We start from the raw sequence: 14,153 nt of genomic DNA on the forward strand, positions 1-14,153 counted from the left end.
ACCTGTATCGGCGTTTTTGCAAAATCAAAAGTAAAGGAAATTTAGTACTAACATCCATGTTAACAAGTAGGAATTTGAAGACTGAAAAAATACTGCTTCCCTCAAAGAAAATAAGAAAGCAAAAGTTGCTGAGAAGAAAAAGAAAACCAAACTTATTTAGACTCCACTGAAGGTTGGATTGCCTGTCAAATGTGTCAGAAATGATGACCCAATTGAAACCGGTTATTCGTGCGATATATGATAGGTAGTACATTCCCATCTTATCCCGTAGGCTACCCCATATTACCTCTTGCTAGGGACAAATGGGATATTTTTGAGATTTTGAATAATATTTTAGTTTGTTGTGTGACTTAAATCAAATATTTTTATGTGAAATGCGTTGTTAAAGTTATCAGAAAGAAAATCTTATTTTTTTCTTAAATTGGGTGTTATTTTTATTAATATAAATTCTTAGAGTCCTTGCCTTGCCCTCTGGTTCCCCTAATTTATATTAAATTAAAATATAATTTAATTTAAAACAGGTTTGTATTATAGTATTTTAAAGCAAGAGTGTCTATTTTTATACCTTATTCATTCATCTATTAAGAGAAACTGAAACCGAAAGTTAAAACTTTTTTAATGACTCCCCCTTTTAATATAATGCCATTTAAAAACCCATTAAAAGTTTATACCGCATTTACTTTAAAGTAAAACCTTAATTTCTCAAGTATACTATATGGTGATAATAGTGGTGTTTTCGACCTAAATTTCTCTAAAATGTGTGGATTCTCCAGATGGTCTCAAGTAACATAGTTGTAGCTTTTAAGTCAATACCAAGTTTGAGGTTCACACTAAAGCTCTTATGGGTTAAGTGTATAATTGGATATGCCACTCCCACTCGTTGCACGGCATTTTGCATTGATTTCGCAGCGTTACATCCAAACATTTGGCATTACCTGGCTAAGGCGAACTCGCCAAAATACTCCGTCATAGCAAACATGGCTGCCGTTTGAAGAGGACATATCGAACATTGGTTCGCACACCCTATCGACGTCTCCGTTTCAAGCCCAGCGCCATCTCCTCAACCCATTTGACAGAATGCGTGTCGCGCGAGGCACCGCATGCTGTCAATTTGTTACAAACACTCGAGACACAACACTGCAACTAAGCGGTCGGGACGACCCCTTAAGAGGCAGGGGCTGAGCTGAGGCATTGACTTAAACTAAGAGCGACTTAAGTAGGGGGCGGAGCGATTGCTGCTTTGGACGTTTCTTGGAGGTTTGTATCCTGCAGTGGACGGTTAACGCGCTCAAGAACGCGACTGGGATGTCGCCGGTTTCGGAGCCCTGCAGAAGGCAAATCGCGCACACGCAATAAGGCCCTTTCGGCTACAGTGGTGTTAATCACCTGCAGCTGGAGCGGATAGTGCACCTTGCAGGAAAGTCTCCAGATGAGGATGCACGTGGCCAAGACCGAAGCCAGAAATAAGTCAGAGAAAAATACTCCTAGTCGAAAAGAAAAGAGAAAATTTGGCTTTAAATCAAACGAATAAATAGCAGCAGGTGGAAGCCGATGGATTATCGAATTGAAAAATATGTTTTTGCTTCCGGCAGGAAAGACACATTTAAATATATTTTCTTATGTAGAGCAGAAGTAATTAAATGCAGTCTGTAAATTAAGAGCCAAAAGTCTAATTCAGAACATTTGAATTGCTGCAGAACAACATTTAATTAACTTGTTACTTATTTTAGATTCAGATTATTTGATATTCACAAACAAAAACTATGAGTGTGGTTTATAGAATATGACGTTTCAATGGTTTATTTCCATTTTCTTCAGATAGAATATAACTTGTTTAAATATTTTGACACAGCCACATGTGTGGTGGTCAACATAGGTATAGGCCTTGAATGAGTAAACTAGTGTACTCATTTAACGATATACGAAATATTAACTCATTCTTTAAAATAACTCGTGGCTATGCCACTCGTTTTTTAGACTTAAATTCGTGCTTCAAAACTAGTCTTATGAAACTTGTTTTTTAATATTCTATTGCAATTATAAATTTACAAAAGAAAAAGCTTTTTCTTTCTTATGTCCAAAGACGACTTCAAATTATCTATTTTTGAAGTGGAGGGTGTGCAAATTCAAAAAAGGTCAAAAAAGTCTAAACATTTTGAAAACAGTTAAACTTACTCGTAAGTATAGAGAAGGCAGATGAAAATTCTATAGATTCACAATAAACGTATGAAACCTGGCATCAAATTTATTTTTTAACCTAATAATATTCAAATATTTTTCTCAATAACAAATTATTGGTGATAATAGAACCTGTTACCCAAACACAATCTAACATCAAACTGTTGGAGAAAACAAATCACGACACATTTTATATTTTGACAGGAATAATAATTAAAAGCAAAAATAAATTTGAAAATAAAGATTCCCACATTTGAGGGTGACATTGCAGGCTATATGCAATTGTCTTTACAATAAAGTCCAAATCGCATTTCGTCCTATGTTAAAAAATATTAAAAGTTGCCTGGACATTCAAACTGGATTTAGTTCCATATGTTGATTCAAACAAAACCCGTTTTGTCCGTCAATTTTGAACTAAATGCAGTTTAAAAAAATTACAAAAATAAGGGCTGCCAAAAGAATTTTTACTCAAAAGAAGTCACACCACCAATCAAGTAAGAACGGTGAAGAGGACGATGAAGAATGCGCATGTACAGATGAGGAAGAGGTGCTACATCTACAAATTTGTTTATTAATAAATATAATAAACCAAAATAACGTTTTTTGACCTTTAAATAGCTTTAAGTCCTTTGACAATCAAACTGAATTATGTCCAAGACATATTTGTGTCGTTTTTTTTTTGTAAAATGCCTAAGTATTCCAGCTGTAAAATTAGTGCACAATTTGTACATATTTTTTTTACATTTATTGGCAGTGGTATAAAACATTAAAATTAGGAACAGTTTTTGCTCTCTCCTGTAAAAGTGCAAATTTGGACACACTGCTTTCTGAAAGTCTGCTCTTCTTTTGTTATTTCATTAGAATTAACTTTCCATCCAGACTTACTCTGTCTAATGTTTAGTTATTGAATTTTTTAATACAAAATTAAAAGTTAAGTTTTTGGTTGACACAAGCTCTCAAAAAATAAATCAATTTATAAATTTGCGTACATCAGATAAATAATCCAATTTCGCTCAGATGTTTTCTTTTCTCCTTGTTAGCCACCCAAGCAAATCACACTAATTACAGAAGGATAAGTAGGGTCAGCAGGAAATCCATTTAATTCCTCATCTTACACCTCAATGTGGTCGTTACTCCAAGGGATAACTCATAAGGCAACAAATGTCAGACGTTTTTATAAAAAGCATATTAAAATTTTCCTACAAATTTAATATAATATAAGAAAATATCCTTCATTAAACTTTTCTTGTACTTGTAAATAAAAAATTAGGTCACTCAAATTAATAACACGTGATTTGTGTTCCCAATTTGTTTGGTAAAACAAAATCTTTATGTAACTTGAATATCAAAATTAATGTTTTAGATACTTTAGTTCAATTAAAAAAATAGGTATTGATGTGTATTTCAAATTATCAGCAATTATAATAATTATACCAAAATTTCTTACGCCCTGTTTAAAAATGTATTAATTAACCTGATCGATACGATCGATATTGCCGCAGTTTGATTCAAACTTTTACAAATGTGACATATTAAAATGTTTCTTGTGTTTTGCTTTTGCAGCAAACAAAACTCTTGTAACTTTGAGACTTTTCAGCCTCTTGGCTTTACCGCAACTATCAGGGTTTTATTTGAGTTTTTATAGGCATTGACCTCTACTTTCAATATAGATATATTTGTAGCAAATAACTCAAAGACCTTTTTCAATAAACACAAACGAATTTACAGCTAATGATATTACGAAAAGCATAATTTTTAATAATTATGTTTACTGTATGAATAAACTTCATAGTAACAGCTTTTCAATTACTCATATATCCTTTGGGATCAATTGACTGTTCATTATGCAAAAGCTTTGTCGAAAATTCCAATTACTGTGCCGATAGCTTCAATCAACACAAAGTTTTTAATCATAATTCAGTTCAGTTCGCGAAAAACCATTGGATTATGATAAAAACCGTCTGGACTAATACATAGCACCCAAAGATTTTTCAAGAAACGATTTTCTATCTCAAACTTTTCCCAAAGCAGGTTACAGGATCGGATGAAATGATTTACAGCCCATTACGTCACATTTTAATTAAATCCGAAACTTGGGTGAAACTTTTGTATTCTAAAATTTCAGTATTATTACACCAAAGTTTATTTTGGTGCTAAGTAATTGTATCTAATCAGAAAAAATAAATTAGTTAAATACTAAGTGTACAACGCCACGCAAAACAAAAGTCTAAAAGCAAACATCTCAAGGTTATAAAACTGGAATTTTTTCGTATTACTTGTGACAGATCAAAAGCATTGTTGCTTAAATGCGATAAGAAGAATTTATTTCGACGTTGGTTTTAAAAACACGAATTTAAGTTTTCCGCATTTCTTATTTGCCTGAAAATGTAAAATAATGACACATTTAAAACTGGACTGGCATAAATATTTATGAGATTTAATTTGAAGCCTGAAACCTCTTGTTTGTATGTCACGAAACTTTACTGGTAGAAAAAGTAAGATTTAGAATCAGATTTAGGCAATGAAGTAAGAGGAAATGCAAATAATTTTCCAGTTTTGTATATTTATTGAAGAACATTGATTTACGTTATTTATCGAAATGATTGAGTTTGTGCAACAACCATTTTATAGTTTCTTGAGCGAAATATCGTGAAAAATGCATTCGAATGTCTCCCAAGAACATAATTAAATAGTGAGCATAAATTTTTAAACAGTAACATATTTCATTTTTCAGAAATACAAGCGTTTGAAATACATGTTTAAAACAATTTATCAAACAATAGAATTTGGGATAACTTAAAATAAAAAGTAATTTTGACAAATAAGAACTGTCAAGTGTTTTGAATAAACTGGTAACAACTCAATTTCAGAGCCTGTATAATTATAATTAAATATTTACTTAAAACTTGGCTTTTTACAACAGTGATGAAATACCCAGTAATAAAGCAATCTTCAACAGCAACTATCTACAATCTGGCTTATTTATTGTGAACTCTTAAAAAAAATGAAGAAATACATTGTCAAACAAAATAAACGTATACTGAGTTTCAAACATCATCGATTAAATTTGTAACTCCCAGGAATCAAATAAAAAAGATTCTTTTACTAGTCCGGTCAAATTAGTCATAAAAATAGTGGTCAAATAACAAAAATTCCGACAGAGCTAAATTTTGGTGGAGACCTTGGGTACACCATTAGAAATAAAGTGTCAAAAGTCCCCATCGATCCCATGTGTGCTAAAAAAGTTCTTCGGGGTCAAAGGTCAAAATTTGATGTTTTTTTGGATTTCTTTTGAAAACGGTAAGTTTTATCAAAAAAGTAGTCCAGACAAAAAAGATAGACCTTAAAATTATCTACAAAAAAGGTCCTTATACTTTTTTTTCTAAGAATCACCATTGCTGAGATATCGCGGTTGAAGGAGTCACTTTCTATATGATATGCACATACATAGTGCGCCAGAACTCGCGCCCCCAAAAAAAATGCTATGTAGGGTAAGGTACCAGGAACATGGAAAAAATTTAAAAAAAAATCTATTTATAAAAATTTCGAAGTTATGAGAGTTTAAATTTTATACTTTGCCTTTATTTCTTTCTGTTGGAAAAACAATTTTCCAAGTTTTTTTGCTACAGGCTATTAGAAGAGGAATCAAGGAAGCTGTGTCCTAAATTGTAACTCTGTTCAATGTTATTTATGGCTTTCATTGACAAAATTTTTGTACATTTAGTAAATAATTATAAAAAAAACATATACAAGTTCATCATTATCATTAAATAGACATAAAAAAATGTCAAATGTCAAAAAATAAATTTCAAAATTTTTTGACAGATAGAATTTTTTAAACATTTTTTCCATGTTTCTGATATCTTATCTTACTTGAAATTTTTCTTCTACTTCATTAAACTTATAAATATCTCGATTCCAATAGAATTAAATAGAATTTATTTGGTAATACATACAGGTGTCCAAAAAATCGCGCATTTCCTTGAAAGGGAGTAATTGGGTAGTCTCCAGAGTACTAAAAAAATGTTGAAAAAATTCTATCTGTCAAAAAATTTTGACATTTATTTTTTGACATTTGACATTTTTTATGACTATTTAATGATACTGATGATCTTGTATATGTTTTTTTTTATAATTATTTACTAAATGTACAAAAATTTTGTCAATGAAAGCCACAAATAACATTGAACAGAGTTACAATTTAGGACACAGCTTCCTTGATTCCTCTTCTAATATCCTGTAGCAAAAAAACTTGGAAAATTGTTTTTCCAACAGAAAGAAATAAAGGCAAAGTGTAAAATTTAAACTCTCATAACTTCGAAATTTTTATAGACAGAATTGTTTTTTAATTTTCTTCATGTTCCTGGTACCTTACCCTACATAGCATTTTTTTTGGGGGCGCGAGTTCTGGCGCACTCTGTATGTGCATATCATATAGAAAGTAACTCCTTCAACTTTTAAAATCGCGATATCTCAGTGATTCTTAGAAAAAAAAGTATAAGGACCTTTTTTGTAGATAATTTTAAGGTCTATCTTTTTTGTCTGGACTACTTTTTTGATAAAACTTACCATTTTCGAAGGAAATCCATAAAACCTCAAATTTTGACCTTTGACCCCGAATAACTTTTTTAGCACACATGGGATCGATGGGGACTTTTGACACTTTTCTAATGTTGTACCTAAGGTCTCCACCAAAATTTAGCTCTGTCGGAATTTTTGTTATTTGAAATGTCTATTTTGATCGGACTATACTTTCTAGATTAATATCTAGAGTAACTTTAAAGCTAAATTAAAGAAATTATTATGTAAATAAATTATGTAATATCGTTTAAGATTTGTGGTTTATTTAAATCATTATTAAAGAAGGATGAAGGTAATTAAACTGACTCTCATTTTTAAAGTAAATGCAACAATTAATAACAATGCAAAAAATATTTATTTATTTTTAAAGCTCAATGAGCTTGTATAATATCCGATATGCGAAAGTAAAGGTAAGCTGCTATCAAAGCAGAGATAATCCCACCGATAAATCATGAATGGAATTAGATAAAGTCAATAATATAAAAAAACACATTTGGTTTAATTTGTTGTAGATTTGTAACTATTTAATCATTGATTATTCATTAAAAAATACACATTATCCGGATTATTAGCATGTTAAAAATAAGTTCAAATATTTGATAAAATCTATTCTTTACTCTTCAATTTGCTTATCAGAATTTTCCCAGATTTATTTATTTAAGTGTATCGATTATATATCTAATTAGCTCAATAAAAATTTGTTGGTTTTTCCTTAAATAGTAATACAAGTCGTACTGTATTAACCCTGACGACAACAACATGAAAAATAAGAACGTTCCATAATTTACTATGCAATTATTATTTTTCTTTTTGATCCTCGCTGGAATAAATTCGATATTTGCTGAACCGTTACAAGAGGGTTACCTCATTTCCTCCGATAAAAATAAATATTTACAAAAAATGTATCTTGTCGATACCTTTGCCAATTAATTTCCGTAAATGTTTCTCTCTAATTAATTGCTGAATAAAATATTTTTCACCCTTGTTCGTGCAACCCACAAACTACGCATTTAGATTTCAAGAGAAACTTATAGATTATTGCAAAGTAAAGCATGTTTACCTTGGGTTCAATGTAAAAATAATAACAGTTTGAAAGCACGCATTTTCTTTCAAAGTCGTTTGTGGAAAAACAGGATTACCTAAGCCATTACTCTAAGAAAATTTTAATAAAGTTGTAAAAATGTATATTCAATTTTATTTTTGTCGATATTTCGAAACTTTGGAATTTTTATGATTGGACGCTTTTAAATCAGCAAAACGAAAAAGAAACATAAAAATTTACGGCAGTGATTGATAATAATCCTTGGTGTTAAGTTGTCAATTCCTCTAATGTCAAGTACAGTACTGTGTAAGGATCATTTTTAGATATTTCAAATCCAGTGACACAAGGCAGATAGATGTATAAGAGATGGCAAACAAAAATATCGAGTGGTTTGTAAACGATTTGGCTTTGTAAAAGCAATCATTTAAGCAGATTAATAGAATTGATAGCTTCTTTTTTATAAAATAAGATGAGAGTCTGTGGATTTAATTGGGCTATAAAAATCCGGATTAGGTATAAACGCTGGTTAATGTGGTGGAAATAAACATGTTCGGTAACAGCAGATCAGTCATAAAACGTGAGTGCATTTGGTTTGAATGTATTTGCATTTGAATTGTATGTAAATTGTTGATCTTGGACACAGTCCGAATTTATCATAACAAATGGTGTATCGAATTGTCAGAGTTTCAGACTAACAATAAATCTAAAATAAACAGAACTCAACAAATTTTTAGCTTTTTTCTCCTAATAAAGTTAAAGACATATTTCTAAATTGGCGAGAACAGAAAGCTTTCATCCCTAATAAAATTAATTAAAATCGAATCTGTGCGTCGGCTATATTTTTCAAAAAACGTAATATTCAATACTTTTCTGTTAATTAAAAAGCAACAGTGCAACAACAGTGAAGCCTATGACCATTGGAGTGTTATACGAATTAGTTAGGAATAGCAATTCCTTTTATCAAATGAAAGTAGAAAGACATGTGAACGAACGATAAAAATTTTACGATGAACAACATTGTGTCCAAAAGCGTAATAAAAGCGTATATTTCAAATGAAGGTTGCAGTGTATCAATTGCAAATATTTTAAGAAATTTAGTAGCAACGGGAGGCAAATGTTTACGAACGAAAGCACAACACCAAAATAATCAAGTGTCTTGCAAATTTCCTGCTGTGAGCTTTAAAGCTTCATACACTAATAATATCTAACCATGTTAGTTGTTAGCAGTGGGTGATTAATTACGAAAACCGCGTAAAATTAGTCAAATTATAATTAGGAACTACATCATCTCAACATCTTGTACTTATTAATTAAATTATTTATCGATTTTGTGTTGCAGGACTCATTTTTTTTAAATTAGTTTATCGATGAATACCCTTCTTTTCGCTGTAGTTTTACAAAAGCACTTATTGCTAATTAACATTTCAAAGTGAGTTGGAAAGCGCTGTTAAAAATGTCTGCTCGAAAGCTTTTTGAAATACGACATGATTCTATTTTTGTTACGTACAGTGCCACTCAAAGTCTACAAAAGTATAATATTATAAAACTGTGAACGGTACCAACCAATATTTCGTCGTATGCTGTGGCGGATCTATGCGGGGGGGCTATAGGGGCTATAACCCCAAGAACCTTGCCTTCTCTGGAAATCCTCTCAATAATTAAAAAAATTTCACAATACTTATCCAGATATCTGGAACACTGCCTGTTACTACAGCTGCGGTGGGACGCAGGTTTTCGACATTGTGATACATACTTGTTCATTGTAACACTCGTCACTGCGTGGCTCGTGTCACAAACTACTCGCATCACAATGAAAGCTTGTAACTGGTGTTTTTTATCCGATTTTTTTCTATTGAGCGCTTTTAAAATTAAAATTATTATTATATTTGACAGTTAATATGTTTGACATTTGACGTATGTGGTATCCAAATTACTTAAAAATACCCCAAATTGCATTAGTTTCGATGAAATACGTTGTTCTACAACAATTTCTCATTTGAGACAGTACCTATATGGAGCGTGATGACAAAAGTATTGCATTATATGTTCCCAAAAAAAACAGAGTCACAAAGTTGCATTTTGTGCAATTGTTTTCAGTTACACAATATGCTCATTGTGACACCGAAATAGAAAAAAGGTGTTTTCTAGATCTGCCACTCATTGAAAAAACAGTAACAATGTTTAAATAAAAATAATAGGGGCATAAAGCAGAAGCGATGCTTGAGAAACCAACTTTATTTATTTCACATTTATTACATACTTGTTTTCCAGCACGTAGTAGTGAAGCATTGCATATTTAAAGAGTCACCACATTATTTACATGCATGAATGTATATCCAATTTTTTGCATACAAAAGGAACTCGTACAAAGCTTTCCGTATCTGAAGCGAACAACTCATTGCCTCGAATAAAAAGCACACCACGTATTGGGGTAATATGAGGGATGATTAATTGATTGGTGATCAGATACGACGTCAAAATGCTCGGGAAATGGCTGCTAAATGTGTGAAATAAAGAAAATTTTAATGGTACCATAACAAAAAACAATATGCTTTGTATGAAAGTCTTATATTTTGATTGAATTTATTTTGATTTTTGAGATAATTTACGACTCACAAATCAAAGAGAAATAGAGAAATACTCGATTACGAGTGGGAGGTATACCGGTGGATAAACCTAAGATTACGGTTTGAAAATAGCTCTGGAAAGAGTGTTTGAATACGTCCACAACTTACACAACATTTTGTAATTCATTTATGAATACTAGATATAAATTATTTTTTCAATTACAAAACAAATCCAAATGCAATTAAGATTTTAGAATTTTAAAGTACAATACAGAAACTTTTTATAGCTGCTCCAGAAATCCAACTTATGTCAATCTAACACAACTTTTGCTCTGACCACGACTTTGTATCTATGTGCTTTTGACAAATCTATAAAGAAGTAAAAACTTTTCTGCAAAATTCACATTTATGAAAAAAAACATGACAGTATTGACGAAAATTACTTGTGGCTGGTGTAAAAACTTTTTTGTTTGTCACACATAAATCACCGAACAATTTTTAATCTTTCCCGACACACGTAAGTTTTATCGTGAAACTTTTATTACAAGTTCTATAGTGATCATTTGGGAACGAAAATCTTATGGATATAATTTGAATTTTGATCGTTGCTTAAATAATTTTAAACTTGCATGTGATTTATCGCAGAAAATTCTTTTAATATTCAGCGGATGTAAAAGGTTCAGATTTATGCAGCGATGTGTGCTCAAGAGATTATTCATTAAAAATCAGTTTACTTGCCAGATTACAAAATAGTAGATCCAATATTGGAAAATAGTAACGAACAATAAAAAATAATAACCAGAACAAGATTTTGTATTTTTTTGTCAAAATAAGTGTTTCTCTTCATGATTTTATCAAATTGTAATTTAGAATGCTTCAACTTGAAATTTAATAATGTTCAGTTTTCCTTCCTTTGTTTTTAAGTATGTTATTATTGTTTATTCATTTATAAATGAAGTATTTTGCCACACCGTCAAAAAGAATGTAGTTTAGTGTTACGATTTCATTTTAAAAAATAAGGTAACACGATGTAGTCTCTTCCACGTGTTGTTTACAAAATTTTATTTTTATTTAGAGAAAACTATTAAAAAATGAATTAAGGAACCACGTCTTAAATAGACTTTTTAGCAAAAAGACATCTTAAATCATTAATGTTGTATTTAATGCTTTTAAAATACTACCAAATACTACCCTTCACATACCTACTCTCTTTTTTCAGCTTTAGTTTAAAAACACTTTAAGACAATTTCTTCTGCCCAAAGAAATGTTACAAAATGTCGATAAATAGAGTGAATTGAATAAGTCGCAGACACAGCACCGGGTGCTTAAAGATTTTATTGCAAAAAATATAAAGCTACTATGGAATAAAATAAGAAAAAAGCTTTTCACTTTTAACTGAAATTGATGTAAAGAGTTTTAATAGCTGGTTGTCCAATGTTTTAAGATTTTCGAATAAATTCCTAAACGTTTAATTTATTATTTGATAAAGCAAAGCAGTCGCTTGACTTTTACACCATGTTTGATAAAAGAAACTAAAAATGTATGAGATGTGAACGAAAAGGAAAACCGTTGAAGCAAGCCGGACATACCAATGATCTAAAAACTGAAAATAAAGGCAGACAATGACGAGCATTTGGACGGCAAAGAGCGTTGAACGGGAGTGCATGTTGTTGGGCAACACACGTGGATAGGACCGTGGGGGTGTTTGGGGGTGAAGAAGCGGCGGTGGTGCGGTGGTGGCTGACTGGCGGTACACCAAAGACACTGAAAGCTGGGTTGGCTGTGGCCCAAGGCAGCGGTACCTGCGGCGAAGGCGGCGATGTCTGCGCGGCTGGTAGAGACTGTTGGCCTCAGCTTCGAGGGTAACGCGAGCTCTGGGCATATCTGCCGGGCCTCCCATCGGCCCGAGTGCCCGCCGCACACTGACATGGGCGCTTTCCGACGGCCCTGCCGCCACCACCGCCACCGCCTTCGCCCATCGATCGCCGCCGAAGGCCCCCTAACCTACCGTACGATGTTGAGCTCTGCGGACGATCGCGACGACCCCCTTATGGTCGCGGAATAACGACGAATATTGCTCTATTTTCGGAAGGACACGCTTCATTACCGGTGGGACCGACGACCGCCATTTCGTATATAATGACTCGCATTTACACCGATCTGCGCCAAATGGACGATAACGCCTTCGCGAAATCACCGACACGACAAAGCACAGATAATTACACGTTTACAACTTTTAGTTACAATACTTTGCTGTACAAAACTTTTAGACGAAACCTTAACAACTAGTACCAATGACAAAGAGCGGGCAGTAAATCCGAGATAAATTAAAAAAAAATTAAAACTGAAAATTGTTACCAAGCACAAAAAATGCGAGTTAAAGTCATCTTTTAACTTTACATTTAATTAAACATTACTTGGGTTTAGGTATATTTTTTTGCCAATTACTTAAAATTAATTTTGTTTCAAACTTTCATCAGATTCCTGCGAACAAATAAAGCGAAATTTAATTATCGAATGCAAAACTCATTGTGTAAGAACCGGTGGAAATGTAAAACAAATGGCAACATTGATGAAGAAATGGGTCTGCGCCGAAGAAACTACCGGTAATTAGTAAACATAAGATGGTGGTGATTTAATTTTCGAGCTATTTGTACGCGAAACACAGGGAAAAGCGAGATTTACTTCGAGTTGTATTATCCTGTTGTTAATCTTAAAGTGGACTTCCAAAAATCCCTCCTTTATCCTAATAATGTGGTGAGATTGAGTGTGTGACAATGCCTACAGAAAGAAAAAAACTGACGCACTGCGGCTCGAAATTATCGTGGATATAATTGACACAGAAAAATATAGCACTACATAACAAAACTAATAAAGTTTCTAATTGAGTTACCAACTTTCATACCCAGTAGAATAACTTTTTAATAAATTACAGATATTAAATCTCGAGGTGAAATATCAAAAGCGTTTCTGTATTTATAATTAAGTTTAGAAATTATAAACTGGTACGTACATATTTCGATATTAAAACTTTTACATTTAATATTGAACAAAGTCGTTCATAACTTCATGCTTAGAGACTCAAGTATAATGAGTAGATAGATAGTAGTATAAGAGACCGAAGTATAATGCCTGACCACAATGAAGTTCTAAGTCATTGAAACGTAAAATGCCTTACTAAATTAGGATCCTAGATCCTTTATGTTAAGCTATAAAAAAGTGTGATTTCTAAAATTAAAAACTAGAAACTGCAATATAAAATTTAGAATTGAAGTGATTTATAAATTGTTTTTGAAATAGTGCACTTCAAAAATGACATGTTGCAAAAGCGTAAATCGCGTCGTGTTCCTGCGATTTTCCAGCTGGAAAAACGGGTCTACTTACTCATATAAATCCTACTCGAATTAAATGAAGTTGAGTTCTCTTATTACACGAGGTTGACAAATAGCAACTTTACCAGCTATACGCAGAATAAAAATTATCTCTCTCCTACTGTGAGAGCAGAGATGAAATGTTTAAATTATTGCGTGACACTTTAATAAAATTAAAAATTTAAACTTTGTAATTCCAACAGTAACAAAATCGATTAAAAGTTTTTTTTTTGTTAAATTAAAATGTGCAAAATTGGAAATTGTTTCGATGATAATAATTATGTAAAATTACAAAACTAGCAATTTAGAACAAACAGAGCGAATTTGATGTTGACAAGACTATGAAACAATACAATTACTGTTATCTAGATAAACAAGTCTGAGGAGGTACACCCACGTAAGCGACTTTTCAAA

The 14,153-nt window shown here is 32.1% G+C and overlaps 1 protein-coding gene across 4 annotated transcripts in view; it reads right to left on the minus strand.

The window, feature by feature from the left end:
- Window positions 1-14,153, minus strand: part of LOC123015345 (potassium voltage-gated channel protein Shaker) — a 126,827-nt gene that overhangs the window by 66,695 nt on the left and 45,979 nt on the right. Inside the window, exon 1 of one of the 4 annotated variants that reach the window (XM_044415055.1) lies at window positions 12,171-12,276. The exons of 2 other annotated variants lie outside the window; for them this stretch is intronic. In XM_044415055.1, the coding sequence (XP_044270990.1) occupies window positions 12,171-12,268 (98 nt within the window). In that variant the 5' untranslated portion in view covers window positions 12,269-12,276. Of the gene's footprint in view, window positions 1-935; window positions 1,037-12,170; window positions 12,277-14,153 lie in introns of those variants that run through there. One more of the 4 variants, XM_044415060.1, reaches the window with a different exon arrangement.

This window comes from Tribolium madens, unplaced genomic scaffold, assembly GCF_015345945.1.
Source record: "Tribolium madens isolate multiple individuals breed KSU strain unplaced genomic scaffold, Tmad_KSU_1.1 Scaffold_97;HRSCAF=244;Tcas5.2_LG3a, whole genome shotgun sequence".
In the NCBI taxonomy this organism is placed as follows: domain Eukaryota; kingdom Metazoa; phylum Arthropoda; class Insecta; order Coleoptera; family Tenebrionidae; genus Tribolium; species Tribolium madens.